The 18,887-nt window shown below is 51.6% G+C and overlaps 4 protein-coding genes across 4 annotated transcripts; 1 reads left to right on the top strand and 3 right to left on the bottom strand.

Moving 5' to 3' along the window:
* Positions 1 to 317: 317 nt before the first annotated feature.
* BDV14DRAFT_166749 (uncharacterized protein) lies at positions 318 to 803 on the bottom strand. The gene is made up of 2 exons (XM_073767541.1): positions 781 to 803; positions 318 to 684 (listed from the first exon to the last, which is right to left on the bottom strand). Exon 2 carries the CDS (start codon positions 539 to 541, stop codon positions 368 to 370), a length of 174 nt encoding a protein of 57 aa, XP_073631758.1. The 5' UTR covers positions 542 to 684; positions 781 to 803; the 3' UTR covers positions 318 to 367.
* Positions 804 to 1,171: 368 nt separating this feature from the next.
* BDV14DRAFT_196611 (mitochondrial 54S ribosomal protein uL11m) lies at positions 1,172 to 1,696 on the bottom strand (the record flags this gene model as incomplete). Its single annotated transcript, XM_073772487.1, has 2 exons — positions 1,172 to 1,504; positions 1,568 to 1,696. 2 exons carry the CDS (start codon positions 1,694 to 1,696, stop codon positions 1,172 to 1,174), a joined length of 462 nt encoding a protein of 153 aa, XP_073631757.1.
* A 281-nt stretch (positions 1,697 to 1,977) lies between these two features.
* On the top strand, positions 1,978 to 3,779 carry BDV14DRAFT_166746 (survival factor 1 family protein). The gene is made up of 5 exons (XM_073767540.1): positions 1,978 to 2,227; positions 2,308 to 2,526; positions 2,602 to 3,029; positions 3,078 to 3,454; positions 3,504 to 3,779. The coding sequence occupies exons 1-5, from the start codon at positions 2,208 to 2,210 to the stop codon at positions 3,600 to 3,602; spliced, it is 1,143 nt and encodes a 380-aa protein (XP_073631756.1). The 5' UTR covers positions 1,978 to 2,207; the 3' UTR covers positions 3,603 to 3,779.
* A 1,285-nt stretch (positions 3,780 to 5,064) lies between these two features.
* On the bottom strand, positions 5,065 to 18,679 carry BDV14DRAFT_131005 (dynein heavy chain). Its single transcript, XM_073766111.1, has 2 exons — positions 18,066 to 18,679; positions 5,065 to 17,998 (listed from the first exon to the last, which is right to left on the bottom strand). Exons 1-2 carry the CDS (start codon positions 18,349 to 18,351, stop codon positions 5,247 to 5,249), a joined length of 13,038 nt encoding a protein of 4,345 aa, XP_073631755.1. The 5' UTR covers positions 18,352 to 18,679; the 3' UTR covers positions 5,065 to 5,246.
* Positions 18,680 to 18,887: the final 208 nt, after the last annotated feature.

Raw genomic sequence — 18,887 nt, 5'->3', positions numbered from 1 at the left:
AAGCGGCGGCAATAGCGGCCTGCTCCACTAGTAAAGTCCGGTCTAGATTCTAGATTCTGGAGTGCTGTACCCTGGTTGCTGCAGCTGAGAATGCAAAAGAGAGAATTAACCATGAAGACCAGAAGAAAGTAAAGCTGACGAAATAGAAGTCGAGCGCCAAGTGGTTGTAGAATCCGGAAAGACGCGGAGGCTGTTGAGGGTTGACAGCATTGAAGAGCGAGCATCCGTATTATCCGTTGCATCACTGGCCATCTGACTGCTACTGACTCTGACGGTCTCTGACGAGCACTACTTTACCCCGCCGGTTACAGACCCGATCACCTACGTCTGAGTCTGAGCATACCTAATAATAATAATAATAATCCCATTATCTGCCGTCCAGCCTAGATAACCCGGTGCAGGTGGCTGGACATGGATTGCGCATTGGCTGCTTCTCCAGATCGGTGAGGTTTTCCAGAAGCAGCCCGGGCCCATTCCTCCTTGCATTCCGAGCCATCCTGAATACGGGGTACATCTTGCATCCTGCTGCTCTTATCGGCATTCGTTTCCTTTCCCTTCCTGGCTTATCCTAACCTGATACTCTCCCCAGATTGAGATTGGGATACCTGAATGTGGGGGATCCCGCTCTCCAAGTCTCCAACATGGTGGAGTTAATATATCCTCCCTCTCGTTACTACTACTACAGTACTAGCACATACTCCTTCACTCCTTGTCTCAACGCCTTCTGATGCTACCTCAGCGTCCGGTGAATACTGCCAAGCACATACTAATGATCGCCAGCATATCACTCTCCTTGATTCTCCTGTTTCTTTGCCAAGCGGTTGGACATGGCTATGATCTTCCGTAACCATAGCAGTGACACAGAACATCATCATTCCTTGGCTTTCTGGGCGGTGCATTCGCTAGATTTGCCTCAGGGGACTGGTCCCGACGATTCAAATTCACCGTTCATTATCATCATCCTCGGGAATCGTACTCCCTACTGTGAGCAGCTTTAAGTATTCATGTAAGTTGCGCTCTATTCGCATGCAAAAGCTATAGTACATAATAAGAGACCTTCTCCCAAACGCCGGTATCATGATATCCAAAGAGTCGCTGCGCGATGCAATGACACCACATCACAAGACAAATACAAGTATTCCATCCATTCGCTGTTCCTCTGTTCATCTGTTCATGGTTTGATCTCAATACCAACAGACTTGGCCTGCGCCATAACACTCTTGCAGAGTCCCTCCAGGCTCAATCCTGATAATCTCGTTTCGGTCTGCTTAATCTTCGCGATCTCGTAAACGTGCTTTAGGGTGACGCTGCCAACGGTCTCGTGGCCGGGCTTCTGGGCACCGCGGATTCGGTTCTTGCGAGGTTCGACCTTTGCGGCTTGGAGAAGTAGCCATGTTGTTGTGGGTGTTCGGAGGTCGAAGTGGAAGGAGCGATCGGGGCGGACTGTTACGCGAGCGGGGATTGGGACACCAACGGCGATGTGAGCGGTTCTGGCATTGAATTCCTAGACAGAGTCAGTTTGTTTGATTCACATGACTTCAGGAAGTAGTTTGCGACGTCGCCATACCTTGCAAAAATCCATACTCTTAACACCCTTAGAACCCAGGGCTGGACCGACGGGCGGACTGGGACTGGCCTGGCCAGCGCCCACAATGAGCTTGACGATCTGGTCTTTGGCGATTGCTTTCCTGGCCATTTTGAGCGACTGAATATCGAGAGGTACGGTCAAAGAATGGGCTCGTTCGTCAGTATCAACTTAGCATCTCCGGTATTTGCGGCCAAGATTTTCGAGACGGAGATCGGAAGGTAGCGCGGAACCGGGGTTTCTGTCCGAATCGGGGCTGGACCTCTACGGGGCATAGTGTAGTACGGTAAGCGTCAAAGGTTCGCCGGAAAAATACTGGACGTCATAGAAACAAGCAAAAGCTGCTCCTGCTCAAGACTCGTCCAGGGTCCAGCGCTAACCTGTAGCCGTAGCTTCCATGCAGAAGTAGCTCCGGAGTTAACTGTAGTTTCAAGTAGCGCTCGTCTTTTTTCTTTTTTTGTAGCCCCTGGTCCCGTGTAAATCCTCAGCGCAGCAAGCTCTCATTGACGATTGGAACCCCCTTTGGGCCCCGCGCTATCGATTTCTCCCTGATCTCCTCCAGTCCTCCCAAAGTTCCCTTTCCTTCCATCCATCACCTCTCTCCTGTCTACTGCTATCCACCATGAACTGGCTCAAGTCTACGTAACTCTTTCCTCCCCTGCTTCATTATTTGACCCCCTGGCTGCAACTATACGATCGATCCGCTAACTATCCGCTTATAGTCTCTCCGCCGTTGCGGGCACACAGGAACCGATCTATGGCCCCGAAGCCATCCAGCCTGTCTCCCAGCAACAGACTGAAGATGCTCCTTACAAAGAACTCACCAAGGAGGATCTCCGGTGGCGCGCCTTCCAATACACCAATGTAGAGACCCAGACCTACTATGTCATGGCCGACAATGGCACGCTGGTTATGGTTCAGATCATCTACAGCAATATCGCGTGAGTCGACGATCATCGTACTCCCTACATCTATGCACTTACGGACAAACCTCTAACTTTATTTTTCCGTGCCAGTGGCATTCATACGACCGCTCAGTTCAACTGCAAGATCTTCAACACTTCCGGCGATGGAAAACCCCACCAATGGTTCTCCGATCCTCTGTACAACCACATGTTCGATGAGAGCATGCAATCCTTTGCCGCCGACAACGTTTCCCTGTCACTGAACGAAGAAGGCAACGTCTACACTTTCAAGTCGGCTGTCAACGAAGGCTGCCTCGTTGACTTGACCTTCACCCGTGCCGCCCCCGGCTTCGCCATCGGTAAGGATGGCACTACATACTTCGGTACCGACCCCGAGAACCCATGGGGTTCTATGCGCCATATGTTCTGGCCTAGGTGCACTGTCGGGGGTACTATCACTACTAAGGAGAAGACTTACGACATGACGGGTCGCGGAATGTTCTCCCAGGCCCTTCAGGGCATGAAGCCCCACCATGCCGGTACGTCCGAACAACTGTGATGTGGGGATATACTTCTGACTGTATTAGCTTCCCGCTGGAACTTTATTAACTTCCAGACGCCATCTTTCTCCGCTATCATGATGGAGTTCACGACACCCCCCTCATACGGATCAACCACCGTCAATGTTGGCGGTATCGTCAAGGATGGCGAGATCATCTACGCCGGAACGACCAACACCGCGACCCACACTGAGGCCGGCCAGGACCAGGAGAGTGACTGGCCTGAGCCCAAGTCGATCAAGTGGCACTGGGAAGGCAAGACAAAGGATGGCAAGCCCGTTACCGCGGAGGTCGACGGTGCTCTCGGTCTCAAGCTCGACCGCATCGACGTCATGGCCGAAGTGCCCGGCTTTATCAAGACCATTGCCGGCAGCGTCGCTGGTGCTCGGCCATACATCTTCCAGGTAAACCGCCTCAAACTGATGGGAGTAGCATTAAACTAACGGCTAGTAGTATTCTCCTCAACAAAAGCTGTCCTTGAAGCTCAAGGTTGGCGGTGAAGAATTCACGGAGGAGGGAAGCATGTTCTCCGAAGCGACTTTCATCTCCTAAGCTTCACGTACATAGCATTGTTTCTTTGACTGTCTACGGCGTTTGAGTCCTTGCTCAATATATGTGCCACGAGATTACATTACATATCTATAAAGCAGCAGTTGAATGCTGCATAGTGTATAGTTTAATGCTTTTTATGTTTCCGGTATGCTCAACGATGAAATCTTCTCATTGCGATCTGTTGGCCCATTCAACAAACCTCTCATTCCAGCATCCGTATATCCGTATTGTGTTATAGTATATCGTCATGTACATTCACGATGTGTTTCCCATCTTCCATGATCCAGCCATCCCATCATTCTCCTCGTCTTCCTCTTGCAACTCCTAAGAACCTCACTACAGCTCTAAGAAAACCACTTCTTCCTACAAAGCACTCCATCGAAGTATCTTGCCTTTGTCGTCCTTCACCATCGAACCTCATCAGAGATGGCACCTGACCACTCCCAACGCCTCGGTCTAGGCAGCCTGAGCAGCAAATACAAGCGTCACAAGTACGTCCCGCTTATCCTGCCTTGCCATGAATCTACCAAGCACTAACGACTCTCTCTTCCTAGAGTCCCACGTGACAATATTTTAGGTGTTAGTACGTCCCCCTCTCAGATCCAAAATTCTATCCTTATTTCGACGGCGAGATCGAAAGAGTCGATGAATGAGTGTTCTTGAGACCCGCACTCTATCTAGCTAACACATGACATGCTCAATCCAGCTCGTCCTGCCATCCGGTATATACCCTTCAATTTCATTCCAATTCATTCCATCCAGCCAAGCGGACAATACTGACGATCTATACAATTAAGCCGTCTCGCGCGCCGCGGAGGGGTCTACCGGATGAAAAAAGAGATCTACAAAGAGATCCGGCTTGTGTTGAAGGAGCGGTTGACTGAGGTATGAACACTCACATCATCCACTCCATCGATGTTATCGTTGGCTTTCATATTGGTTGACTGATTGAATGGGACAGATCATAAGAAATATCTATCTCCTGCTACAGTCAGCTACTATACCAAGTCACGAAAGGAAGGTATGTAACCCAACCTTCCACCCTAATTCCCTCGAAGTCTACGCGGATCAAGGATGGTGCCGAACTATATGTTTGTGACACGATAACGACACTGACGGTGGTCCCTTCCGCGATACCCAGCTCGTCACAACAGTTGATGTAATCTATGCGTTGAAACGAGTGAGTTCCTCTTCGTCTTTCGCGGGGCGAGGTGTTTGGTGTTTGCTAACGGCCATTCTCCTGGCTGATAGATGGGCGTCACTCTGTACGGATTCGACTAGAGATTGCGGGCTCTTGAGGGGCAATGATAGAATGCGGGCTTGCATGGAAAGAAGGCTAGAAGCACGCACTATGAGCGGAGTAGCCGGGTGGAAGTTGCGATGACGTTTCATGAGAGACTGACTGTTGGGTTTCGGTTGACGTTGAAGTTACTGATGAGGACATTGGAATTCTTATTGAAACGCTCAGCTGGCTATTGATGATTACGAGAAAACGAAATGGAATAAAGAACTCTATTCAATGATACAAAATGCAATCAAGTCTGTGGTATCTCAAACCAACACAGGATTCAAGAGCTAAGATGCAAAAAAACATGAAGTAAAACAAAACGATCCGTAGGATCAAAAACGACAAAGTAAAACGGCTTAAGCCTCAACCAAAAGCTGCTCTCCTTCATCCAACAACGAGGTAACCCTCGACAAATCCTCAATCATCTTCTTTCCATGTCCAACAAGCAGCAACTTCTCCGCGTTCGCCGGCAATCCAAGATAAGTAGGAGGCTCACGCTCAGGCAACTTATTGACCCAGTCCACGAAAGCAGGGAGGCCCGTCTCCCCAGGAAGCGTGAGGCAGTCGTCGTTCTCAATACCAGAGACAAGCTTGTACTCGTCCTCGAAGGCAACAGGTGTAAGGAAGCTCTCGACGAGGCACTGGAGCTGGGAGAAGTCTTCGCCGTCGTCGACCTTCCCGCCGTACATCTCTGTGATGAGCGTGCGGATCATGTCCCAGGGGAGTTTCTGGGGCGCAACGTTTGAGCGGCCTTGTGCAACGACGTCGACCCAGTGGTCGATTATGTTTGCTGAGCATTCGTAGTCGCTGTCGTTGAATTCCCAGAAGCCCTTCCAGCCGAGACTGGGGGCGTAGCGGAGTCGTTCTTGGACGACGGCGTGCAGGAAGCAGAGAAGGAGGTAGACGCGAGCCTTTTCAACAGGTGCCTTGCTAGCGCGGGTGGATAGGGAAGACAGGGAGTCCTTCATGTTGGCGCGCACACCGGCGGGCTGCTCGTACATGAGAACGCGAGACGCGCGAATAAGGTTGACGGGGATCTTGGGGCTCGATTCCATAGACAGGAACAGTCTGAAGTCTCTGTGGGGCTTGAGCGAGGCAAGGCGCTTCTCGAGACTTTGAAGCCACGAAGGCGCGAGATGGACGTTCTTGACGAGGACCCAGGTTCCGGCAGATGCAGCGTTGCTGATGGCCTTGTCGGCACTCTCAAGACCTTCGTTTGAACCCATGGCAATATTGGCGCAGGTTGCGTGTGTGCGTTCGACAAGAGCATCGACCTTGTAACTTGCGTCGAAACCGGGACTTGAGGCAAGAGAGATGGGCGCAGTCGCGGTGACTTGTCCGACAATGTGCTGTAGGTCGGAGGTTCCTTCGTAGAGTTCGCGAGAGAACACCTCCACAATGAATCGCTCAGCAGCAGGCACGAATCGGTCCATTCTGCAGAGCTTGATAAGCAGCAGTGACCGGAGAAGTCTGTCCAAGTTGGACGTGTCTTCCTCCCAAACGGTAGGAACGAAGTTCTCAGCAAGTTCCTCGCCCAGGAACTTGTCCCACTCTTCTGCAGTCACCGAGGTAAGACATTTCTTGAACAATGACATGTTGCCGAACGAGCTCATGACCTGCACCTTGGCCTCAGGGTTGGCAGATAAGTCGGTACCCTCAACAGATTGATCTAGGATAGTGTCGATAATGCCCTTGTCCATGGGGTAAGGAGACGCCTGCGCCAAAAGCATGGCCAAGGTGATGCGGTCCTTTTGAATGACACCAAGGGACGTCCGCTGGTAGGTAGTCACGAACAGATCACGCAAGATGATCTCGATACGCTTGGCGTAATCTGTCTTCTTGTCGAGGCCTGAGTTCTCGAGGTGCGGGTTGCCGTGCAGAACCGAGTTGAAGATATCAGTAAAGTACTGAAGAGAGAATTGGTAGAAGTGGTTAATGTGGTGAAGCTGTTCCAACACCGCGAACACAGCACTGCACGCGCGAGCAATGATACTGTAGCGCTGAGTGATCTCTTCCACCTCGGTCATGACACCTTCAGTCTCGGCCATCTTCCTGGAGATCTCTGCAGCCTCCTTCTTCAGAGTTTCAAGCGTTTCAATGACCTTGTCATCGTCGAGAATGTTACCATGAGACTCGTTAAGGGCTTGCAACAAGCGCTTCTCAAGCTGGCGAAGGTGGACCTTGAATGTTCCTTGAGCCTTGACAAGGTCGGAACGGCGGCTATCGACATCATCACGCTCAGACTTGAGAACCTCGTTGAGCGACTGAATCTGCAAACTGCTCTGTGTAATGGTGAAGTTAACGAATGTAGTTCGACTGCAGATGTCAGGAGCGAAAGACGCAGACGGGTCTCTTGTGGAGAGGAAGAGCTTGAATGAAGGCGAGAAGTCAATCTCTTGCTTGCCGAGCTGAATCAGTACACGACCTCCAGTCTTCTGGTACTCCTTGTTGAGAACGTGGTTGAGAATCGGGTCCAGATGTTCCGCGTCTTGGATGAGGATCGGGTTTCCGAAACGCAAAGCACTTTCGAGCTGCTTGACGAACGAGTCATCCAAGAAACTGGTCACTGTGAGCTTCCTGTCCGAGCTCTCCTTCTGCAAGAACTCAGTGACACGACCAGACGGGTCGATGATGAGCGGGTATCTGTTGTAGCGCTTCAAGAAGATGGCGTTCTCAGTGCTCAAGTCATCAACGGGCAGCGAGTGTGCCTGCCACGCCAGTCGTTCATCGGCATTGGATAGGTATTCAATGATGGGGTTGTGTGGCTTGAAGGTGATGCCGGATTGAACGAGATGCTGGGCCCAGTCGTCGGTCATGGCCTTACGGAACTGCTGGTCGTAGAAACCAGCGTAGGCAAGGAAAGCGGCCGCAATGAGAACATCACCAACAAGGGTACTGATCTGAGTTTCGAAAGACCTGCTTCCCTCCTCCCAACGGGTGCGCTCCGACGACAGACTGTCGAGCAAGCGTACACTTCTGTCGACCTTGAATTGGACTCTCTCCATCTCTGCCTTAATTGCCTGTGTTTCACTGATAAGACCAGCGTACTCGGTCTTGTATGTGGCAATGCTAGCCTCGAGGTCATTGATGGTATTCTCAATGGCCTGCGCCTCTGCCTTGGTCTGCAGAGCTTGCTCCTCGAGCTGACCAACCTCTTCGCGAAGAGGTCCAACTCGGTCCAAGATCGAGGAGTAGTTCACCTGTGCTTCAACCCACTTGACTAAAGGACCGCAAGCCTTACTGGCACGGTTGACCCTCTCGTAAGTGAAGTCCTCCTTGGTCAAAAACTCATTCTGCATCTTCAGTCTGTGGTTCCTCGTCATCTGCCTCTCATTGTCGTAGTTGACGATACTGGCAATGAAATCGTCCTTTCGCACGATACCCTGGATAGTCTTCCAGCTGTCAATCTTGTGACCGAGCAGAGTACAGACGGCCTCCAAGGCAAGTCGAACACCGGACGGCGGGTTACCCATGGAACGGACTTCGGTGAGGTGCTGACGCTTAATGTTGCTGACACTCTTCTGGGCTTCCTCGACCGCCGGTTCAGCCCTCGCAAGGTCGTTCAAGACGACCTCTCTCCGCTCAGCGACTTCCTTCTCCTGTACCTCCAAGGCTGCTTGAACCTGGAGCGAAGTAGCTTTACGTTGTTCCGCCTCTCGCTGATCAGCGACCATGCGCTGTAGCTTCTCGTTGGCCTCTGCATCCTTCTTCTCTAGCTGCGTCTTTTTCTGGGCCAGACTGCCGCGCAGATCGCTGACCTTCTCGACGGTGTCTCTCAATTTCTCCAGACCGACGTTCAAGTGGCGTTGCTGCTCCTCGAGATCCTCGCGTTTCTCATTGAAGAGCTTAACGTACTGAGCAACGAAATCGAGGTAGTGACGAGGAGTCAGGTATGTGGTCTTGCCTTGCAGCTTCTGCAGGCGGTGGTTGAATTGTTGCAGCGAGTAGTGAATGTAGACCATAGCATTAACAACCGCATCACGGTGCGATGCAGGAAGGCTAAGCTCGCGATATGCGACGGGTATACTGTCCGGAGCAGTAAAGTTGGGCTTGTCAAGGTCGACAGACTGGGTAAGCTCAGAGCCGACCTGGAACAGAGCCTGGTCAGACCAGTCTCCCATCCAGTTGAGGACGCAACGGTTGAACAAGGCCGGACTGGTGGCAGCCTTGGAAGACAGGCCTTCTTCAGGCGGGTTCATGGTGAAGACAACGTGCAGGTTTTTGACGATTTGCTGGGTGAACCACTTGTAGAGTTCCTCTTGGCTGTCGAGGATAAGACCTTGGCGCTGGGCACCCTCCTTACAGGCAGTCATAAGCGAGGAGAACTCATCGCCTTCGAAGAGACCAGGAACCTCAGCGTTGGCCAGCAGGGTGTTCATGCGTTCCAAGAAACCAGAGTCGAGAACGTTGGACTCGTCCATGATAAAGCAAATCTTCTCACCCTTGCATCCAGCACGTCGAAGAACGCTTCTGAGATCGTCGTCAAAGTCTTCAGAAGAGTACTTGCCGTGCACCTTGATCTGGAAGACCTTTAAACCATTCATCCAGGCAACGAAGCGAGAGAGCGTCGTCTTACCACTTCCACTCACGCCGATAAGGATAAGGTGGCCCTGCGGTTGGCGGAAGACACGATCAATGCGCAGGGCGTGTTCCAGGACATCGTTGAACAACACAAGAGGGACATCAACCTCTTCCTCACAGAAGGTTTTGAGACGTGCCTTGACGAAGTCACGCAGTTGCTCCTGCTCAACGGGAACGTAATTCCTGGACAGCCAGTTGGAGAACAGGATGGGTCCCTTGAGAGCTTGATCCTGGTCAATGGTAGGGAAATGCTCAAGCGCAATGCGACGAACAGCATCGGCAGTCCAGGCTCTCTCATCTTCGGTAACAAGACGGTCCTGGAAGAGTCGCAGAGCCTCGTGAGCCCAGATACGAACCAATCCTTCGACCGAAAGGCTCTCGAGTGGCTTAATGGCTTCGTATACACCGCGAACCCAACGAGTCAGTTCACGAGGAGAGTACACGTAGTGGGGCTGAATCTTGGGCGTGAATCTTTGCTGGGACTCTAGATAGAATTGCACCATAGCCTTGGTGAGAGACTCAGAGTAACCACGCAGCAAAGGAAGAATCTTGAGAATAGCAGAGTTGAACGTTCCATAGATCTGGTTGAGCGAGATTTCACCGGGGTAATCAACCATGACCAAAGGTGAGTGACGGAGGAAACGTTCAGCCATGGGTGTACGACCAGCATCAGTGGGAGGGTTACAAGCACCGACGAACTGAATGCGGTCCAAGGACACCCACGTCTTGTCCGATGTTCTCCAGAATCCATTCTGCTCAACGAGTTGACGCAGGAAGGAAATGGCTCGCTGTGTTCCGTATTTGTCAGGTGCTGGCAAGTTGATTTCATCGCAGAAGATGACCAGCCAGCGACCAATCTGAGATGGCGACATAATGACACCGTTCAGCGTCTTCTTGTACTCGCAGTACTGCTCAAAGGTCTTGATGAGAAGGTCGGGGGTCGTGGCACTAGAAAAGTTGAGACCAACGACCTCCATGTTGGGCAGTTTGCGGAGCGCAGCGAACAGCGTCATGGTTTTACCGGAACCTGGAGGACCACAGAGAAGCAGGGGCTTGTGTTCGGCGAGCCATGAGTAAAGAACATCCTCGTGGCGAACAGTATCAACTGTGGGGATAACGACGTCGGTCTGCGTGATGGAATGGGTGTTGACATCAATAGAAGGAACCTGAGATTGCCAGCTTGACCATCCTCCCTTAGGAAGAGTCACGTCGAAATCAATGATGGATGAGTCGGTCTCAATAGGCAAGTCGATAGTTGTGAGGCCCGAGACGTACTCGCCGAATGCTTTGCGGTCTGCCAGAGGACAATCACCAGTGAAAGACCAGACAAGCGCCAGAAGCAGCTTCTTGGAAATGTAGGACTCGATTTGTTCATACTCGAGAGGGAAGTCCACATGCTGGATGTTGTACTCCAGGACATTGCGGCAAGCCTTGTTCAAGAGACTGAACAAAGTGTTTAGTGCGCGAATATCAGTGAACTCCATGATATGGTTGTACTGCTTGGCTTCAGCGAGAGTCTTGAGAACAAGGTCATCAGTCTGTAGGAGTCCAGAGAGGACAGTTGAGAGCATATCCTGGCATGCCTGGGTTGTGACGGCACTTTGGCCGGCAGGAGCGCTGTCATCGTCCAAGTCTTCGAAAGTCTTGGTCTTGAGCGAGTCGACATAGTTGGTGATGATCATCTGGGGCGTCACGGTATCCTCGTTGAACCAGACCATACCGCAGCGACTGACAGTGGCCAAAGTAGCATACTTGAGACTCTCAACTTCAAACATGATGCGAACGTTAGGAGGCAAATTTAGACGTTCACCGTTTGGTAGGGTCAACAGCTTGTTGTCATCGAGAACACTGTTCAAGTTCTCAACCCATTCGGGGTCGACATCACCGTCGAAGACGATCCAGTGGCGCTTCGTATCTTCACCACGGAGGTTGTCGACGATCTTTCTTAGGATACCAGTGAACAGACCGTCAGTCCACTCTCTGGTGGTGCTGTCAAGGTTACCGTAGAGAGCTTCCTTGGACATGACCTTGGAGTCAATGATGTGAGAGACTCCTTCAACGCCCTCAATGCGTTGCAGGGCCTGCAGCAAGATCTTCCAGGCAGATGATTTACCCGCCCCCGACTTACCGACCATCATAACACCATGGTGAATGCTCTGAATCTGGTAAAGCTGGAGAGCCTTCGTGATCCACATCTCGCTGTTGACGTAGTGTTGTTCACGTGCAATATCTTGGATAGCAGCAGTAAGCTTCTCGTAGTTGGCAGGCACATATTCGACACCAGCGAAATCCTGCTCCTGGATTTGGAGCATAGTTGCAACGTCCTCACGGACCAACTTGGGCGCAATGGTTTCACGAAGACTCTGGACAATGATCTGTGGCTCGACAACTTCATCAGGGCCAAGCTCGCCATCAGAGTTTGCGATACGGGCACGCTTGAGACCTCCAGAGCTGACCAACACACTCTTCAGGGCACGAAGACCGAAATCGTAGTGAGCCTGCTTAGACAGCTGTGACGAACAGTGATCGAAGAACGGAACGGTCTGCTGAGATAGACGCTTGGCTTGCTTGAAACCCTGGGAGAAGAGCATAACTTCGGCAATAAGCTCCTTGTCGGGCTTGGACATGGCAACGCTTCGGAAGAGCTTCTTCAAGTTGTCGGGCAGGTTGGAACGTCCAGCATAGCCAGGGTTCATGGTAATGAAAATACCGGTGTTCATGTTGACACTTAGACGTCTTCCAATCAGATCAATCTGGGACTTCTCATCAGTCTCCTTGTTCCGCAGACCGATCTGGATGTTTTGAATCTGTTGGGAAACGGCGGAAAGGATACGTTCCTCGAGACGGTTAAACTCGTCGAAACAACCCCAAGCACCAACTTGACAAATACCCAAGAAGATACGACCCATAGCCTGGAAGTCGAAAGTGTCGTCACAGCAGAAGACAAGGGTGAAACGACCAAGCTGGAGACCCAGGGCCTTGACGGATTCTGTCTTTCCGGTACCTGCAGGTCCATAGGGAGATCCACCAAGACGTTGGCACAAGGCTTGAGTGAGGGTGAGGAAACAACGGTCCGTAAGCGGCGTACGAACAAGGCGCTCAGGAACACCCAAGTACTCGAAACCGTAGTTCAGCTTAGCGTTGGCCATGTGGACATATAGACGCTGCAGGAAGTCACCTTCGGCCTGGTAGACATAGCGCATTTGAAGGAGCCAGAGGTAATGAGACGGACTTGTGGCGTTGGAAGCAATGAGCTTGGAAATGGTGTCACGCTGGTGGACGAATTCTGTGATGAGATGTTCGCACTTCTTTCTGCCAATCTGGTCTAGGTCTCCCAAGACGGTCACTGCGAGAAGCTCAAGCACTCTAACCTGGGCTTCAAACAATGCTGGGAGGTTAGAGCCGCCATTTTCGAGGGACTTTTGCACCTCGTTCGTCCAGACGACTTGACTGGCAAGAACAACAATCTGGGCAGGGTAGTTGGCGATGAAATCGTCAAATGCAGTGCGGTCGACCTCAGAAGAGTTGTAAAGAGGGTCGAACTGTTCGATGGCCTCGGCTAAGAGTTCAGCGAGTGTTGTCTTCATGTTGCTCTCAAGAGCAGTCAACCAGTCATTGATTCTAGGTGTCTTGACAAGGTTGACCTCCTTCTTCAGGCGGACTTCTTCGCCCTCCTTCGAAGTGAAACCGACGATGTTGTTATCGTCATCCATCAGAACACCGTTAAGACCAGCAAACATCTTCTTGAAGTGCTTCGCGACACGGAAAATGTCGTTACTGTTTCCGATGATCTCAAGAAGATCCTCGTCACCAACGAAGTAGAAACGAGGGAAGGAGACACGTTCTCGTTCGAGGTATTCACCAAGAGCTTTCTGGATCTTGTTGAGCAGCTCAGCCAGACGCTCAAGAGACTTCTGGACGCCATTGATCGCAAGGACGTCAAGGACAAATGGCGACTTGTACACCTTCTTCATGACAGCGAAGAACTCAGAGTTGATGTTCTGGAAGCGGCTTGACTCCAGAGGGAGGAGATGCTTGATATCGGCATTACCGGTGAAGACACCCTCAAGATAGACCCACTGACGCTGGACGTCAATCCAGACATCGAACAAGACGTGGACGCGGTTCAGTTTATCTTCCCAGGAAGAAGCATCCTCCTCGAATTCTTTGTAGTAAGGAGAATGTCTCATGGCTTGAAGAGAGTTCAAGTTCTCACTGCACTTAGCAAAGAGATCATCGAAGCCACGAATAAGACGGCACTTGTTCTGATAGTTGACGAGATCAAGGGAGTAGTTTTGCCAGGTCTCGCGAACAGACTTCAAGAACTCCTCAAGCGCCATTTCACCCTGGGCCTGAGCGATGATGTTGCGAATAATGGTCTCGCTAGTTGCAAGCTGAAGATCCCAGACGTCACCAAGAGTGAGAGAGACCAGCGAGAATCTCTTCCCGGGTTTTAGGGCCTTGTAGATCTTTAGCCAGTGACGCTCACGGACGGCTTCAGACTTCATGTCCGATAACAGAGGGTTGACCTTCAGCAGCTGCTTGAGGACATTCTGGATGTGCTCAAAAGCAGCATACTGCCGCATACGACTGGGCATTTCTTTGGCCATCTTTATGAGACCGTCGATGGACTGGCGAAGTTTCCTTGGCTGAACGCTCGTCCAAAGGCCTTCTCTCAGGTCATTCAGACTCCTCCAGATAGTGGACAAAGATGACCAAACAGACATGAAGTCGTGAACCTCTTCCAAAATTGGTGGCAGGGAAGACTCAGGACTCGAAGGGAGATCAAGAGCTTCCTTAGCCTTGGAGACCATCTCGAACTCAGACTGGAGAGATTCGAAGCGGGACTGGAATTGAGAAAGAGAGCGAGACGCTTCCTCCGGTGGGATAGTACCAGATACAGGCTTATCTTCATTCCATTGTGCAATGGTCTCAGCGATCTTATCGTTGATGACCTTGTCCTCGGCCGCAATCTTCGCGCGCAGGGCCTCAGTCTGGTCGGCGACAATTTGACCCTTGCGGCCAAGCAATTCATTAAGAGCAGCCCATTCGCCGTCAATGTTCTCAATGTGAAGCCAATCGCTGGGGAACTGGTAACGCTGACGGACAAGGGTAGCTTGACCCTGACGGAAGAGATCAACCTCGGGCTCCCAAACCTTAGTCTTGCGCTTGCATTGTTGCACGGCAGTGATGAAGGCGACTGCATGAGCGGTAGACGCAGAGTCCAAGGACTTCCCTTCCAGGTCGTGACGAGCGCTAGCAATCTCAGAGTGCACCTCGCGCATGCGGTTGCCGAGTCTAGAGCCAAACTTGAGCAGGATCTCGTGTTGCCATTGGTCGTACTTGGCGTTGACCCTGGTCTGGACTTGCTCGTAGTCGATTTTGATGTTGCCAAAGGACCGACTGACTTCTGATGTGTCGAAGGTAGCGCGACTCTTGCGAATCTCTTGCAGGAGCTGAAGCCATTGAGACAAGTCATCGCCCAAAATATCGTACACCTGCTCAGACTGCAGATCCCAAAGGGATTGGAATTGCAACCACTTGTCAACGTACCCAGAAACTTCCTTAAGTCTTGTCTCGACAGCGTTGTAAACAAGGTTCAATTCGTCAGTGCAGTGCTGAGGAAGCTCGGCGAAGCAAACCTCAGAAAGATGAACCTTCTGCACCTCAATGGAGATCTGGTAACGGGACGACTTGATCTTCTCAAGATTGCAAATGACGCCAAGCCACTCGTCGAAGTGTGAGAACCAAGTCGCACGAGCATACTGAAGAGGTGGGTCAAGGTGAAGAACCTGGTTACGCATGGAGATTTCGTGGGTAAGCTCAGGGAACTCGATGCTGTATGATGGAACTTCTGCATCGCCAGTTCCATTGACGGTTTGAATTGTCTGTTGACCGCTCTGCGCTTCTTGGAATGAGTTCATCCATTCGCGAATGGCCTTGTGCAGGCGCTCGCTAAGGATTGATTCAATTCTCTGGTTTAGGTGGTGCACCCAGTATCCAAGGTTCACGTAGTTCTCCAGGTTGAGCTTATCAACAGCAGCTTGAATAGTATCCAGGCGCTGCTTGAATGCGGAGAACTCGTAAGCACAAGTCTTGAGCTCATGAGTCGCTTTCTGGATTGTATCGTAAATGGTAGCCAGAACCGCAGTCTTATGTTGAAGGACGGAAGCTGAGCCAGCGAACTCTCGCACAAATTGAACATGCTTGCTTTCACCCCTGCTCGGGATGACTGACTCTAGGGCGCCGTTAGCTAGAGCAGATTGTTTCACATGCAATTCGTATGAGTGGACGAAGGACTCCCATCGCAGAGGAATACCTCGGACAATCATGCTCTGGGCGTCGTTAACATACCCGTTGAGCAAGATTGCAACGTCAGTCATTGACAAAATTGAGCGGTTCGTTTGAAGCAGGGTGCGGACACTCTCCATCAAACTGATAGCATAGGGGTAGACACGCTTAGCCTCCTTGGAAATGTTGCTGACAGCATGAGGAACCTGGAAGTTGAGCCAGATGAGGTTCCGAACTTCTTTAAACAGAGCAATAATCTGAGCATCAAAGTTCACAGCAAGCTCGAAGGTGTTCCCGGCGGCACGGTTACGGACGATATTGAAGAGACGTCCAGAAATGGCTATGCGTCGTCGCTGTACGTCATGCAACCAGGTCTCGAACACAGGACGTGTGTCGAGCTTCTTTCTGAAGAGGTTACCCTCTGCCTGGAGCTTCTGTCCTTCGGTGTGCAGGTGCCAGTCTTCTCCCAAAACGTCCTCGACCTTGCGCATGTATCCGTCCAGCTGACGCTCGATTTGGCGAGCCCAGACGATAGCACCAGAGACAGGAGGAAGATCTCGCAGTTGAGCCATGGCGTGCGCTTCGGAATGACCATATTGCTGCTTGAATCGCTCATGCAAGGCGGAAATATCCTGTTTTACATTATCGATGAGCTGGGTTTGGTACTCGCCAATGGCTCCACGAATCTTGGGGCGGACTAGCAGGGCGTTGAACTTCGAGAACACACGGAACATCTCATTGGCGTTCTTTGCCGTGGCAAGTCGGTCACGCAGGCGCGCAATGATCGAGTTCTCGACACGAGATGTGCGTTCATTGTAGGCGATCTCCTCCTTAATCCAGTTCTGGGTACCTGTCGGTGAAACATCTAGCACGTCTACGCTCTTGAGGGCAGCATAGGCTTGCGCGACCTCCTCGACTGCATCAACATCGCCGATTTCTTCGACAATAACGGCACCATCAGCCCCAGCACCGGCTACGGTATCCCCCGCCGAGGTTTTGGGACCAAGAACATTGGCGATGGTTCGTTGAAGTTGCTCGTGGTTGACTCGGAAGGTGTTGATATACTTCAATCGTTCCTGGGTTTTATCGTGGCGCGCATGTATTTTGATTGGAATGAATTTCTCGTTGCGACGTCTCGTAGATTCACGGGCAACGTTCGTGAACTCTTTGAGGTTATCGTCCCAGGTGCGCCAAATGGCACTGGCAGTCTTCATCAATGTTCGAAACTCACGGTAGTCAAGGTGCAGGATGCTCTGGCCGTGCAGTAAGGAGTGTATTTGCGAGTCGAGGTCACCCGAAATGGCTTCCACTAGGGCAAGCGCACGTTTGATGGGGTAGGGGCAAATCTTCAGCTTCTTGTTCAGATGGCTAAAGATCTGAGTAAGAGACTCGCGGACTTTCTGCAGGGACGTAGCAGAAAGGAGCTCATCCAAGGGAAAGTCCCGCATCAGCTGGTTGTACTTTTGCACGAGATCCGTAGCCTCACGCAGACCCGTGTCGGTACCGAAACTAAGGGTGGCCTGGTAACGCTTCGCATGGCGTAGGATATCCAAAGTCAACTGGACACCCGGACTCTGTAGCTGCTTGTCGATGCCCTCAAGAGCGGTTTCCATGGATAACCAGAAGTTGATCTCCTGCGCGGCCGACCCACTGTCCGCGTCGCGGGACATTTTCGTGATAGTCTGGATTGACTTGATCCAAGCATTGACGTTGTTCTGAATGCTGTTGACGAACGCACTGCTTTCAAGCAGCGTAGCATCGATGAGATCTGGAGAAGGCTTGATGCCCCGCGTTTCGGCGTCGGCGAGAGCAGCCTGGACCACTTCATGGAGGGGCAGGTTCAGGGCTGGGATTTCAATATTCTGCTGGAGATGCGACAGGGCGAGTTCCAGCTCCGCGAATTTCTTCTTGGTGCCTGGAACTCCAGTCTTGATTTCCGAGTCTGTCTTCGTCTTTGCAGAACCATCCTGGTTGCGCGTATTCGCTTCGAAGTATGGGCTCAGACCGTGGTGCAAGAACATGTGCAGGACCTCGTACGATGACAGGGCGGCTCCTTGTTGCGCCTGGTTGTTGTTGAGCGCAGCCGGACCAGGAAAGTTCATAACCTGGACTTGGGAGGTTATAGGAATGGTGGGGTCTATAGCTGTGGGACGCTTGATGAAAGCTACCGACGCGACAGTGGTAGACGACGACGAAATCTCGGTGGAGAGGGTGTAAACATACTGCGCCGGGGGCTCTGCGATAAGATCCAAAAGTTAGCCTGCTGCCCTCTTACTGATCCCTGATAGACTGGGTATACGCACCTTCACCATCCGCAGTTCCGTTCGTAGTCTCCGACGCCACAAGGTCTTTCTGAACATACACAGCGACTTGCGACTCCGACGCAAACCGCAGACATCTCTGCGCGGTTTCGCCGTACTTCGCTTCCGAAAGAAGGCTGCCTGTGTTCTCAAGTTCACTTTTTACAGCTCCCAGAGTCACTTGCAACACATCGATCAGGTATTGCACCACAGTGTCGGCATCCACCAAAGGTCCCTGGGATATGGCGGTGGGGACACCGTCCGGTACCCCGGAAGAGGCGACCTCCATGACGAATATCTATTGGAAGTAGGCGGTCTTTATCATCGATCGTCGAACAAAATATAAGGAGCACGGTCGGATGAGGACGAGGGAAAGACGACCGTAGATAGCGGGAAACAACGCTTTGCGACGCTGAGTTGGGTATCCGCGATAATAACAGAATCGGCTAAGAGAGGAGGCGGTGGTGACGAGGACCGGATAGGCAACGCAAACGGGGAGATACGCTGGAAGCAAGAAAATGAGAGTTGAGAAGAAGTAGATTAAATAATTAAAAAGCGTCCAGAAGCTTGCTTGGGTGTCGATCAAGCTCCAACCTGTCCAGAGGTTGAACGTTGAGTTGGTCACTAAATTATGAGCCAGACGCGGAGAGCCCGCAGACAGACGTGTTTTGGTTGCTTTCAGGGGTGTACTTGCGCTAGTCCTGTTACAGTCTAGTGCCCGGCCACGTTTCAGTGGTTCCTGCTGGTTTCACGTGATCTGACCGTTATCTCCGCTTGGGCCCTCTACTAGGCTTGTTGCTTCTCTGTCTAGCCATAACTTTCAAT

This window comes from Aspergillus stella-maris (genome assembly GCF_047715825.1).
Source record: "Aspergillus stella-maris strain CBS 113639 unplaced genomic scaffold BDV14scaffold_7, whole genome shotgun sequence".
Lineage (NCBI taxonomy): Eukaryota > Fungi > Ascomycota > Eurotiomycetes > Eurotiales > Aspergillaceae > Aspergillus > Aspergillus stella-maris.
The sequence above is the reverse complement of the archived record's forward strand: the minus strand, read 5'-3'. Positions and strand labels throughout refer to the sequence as shown.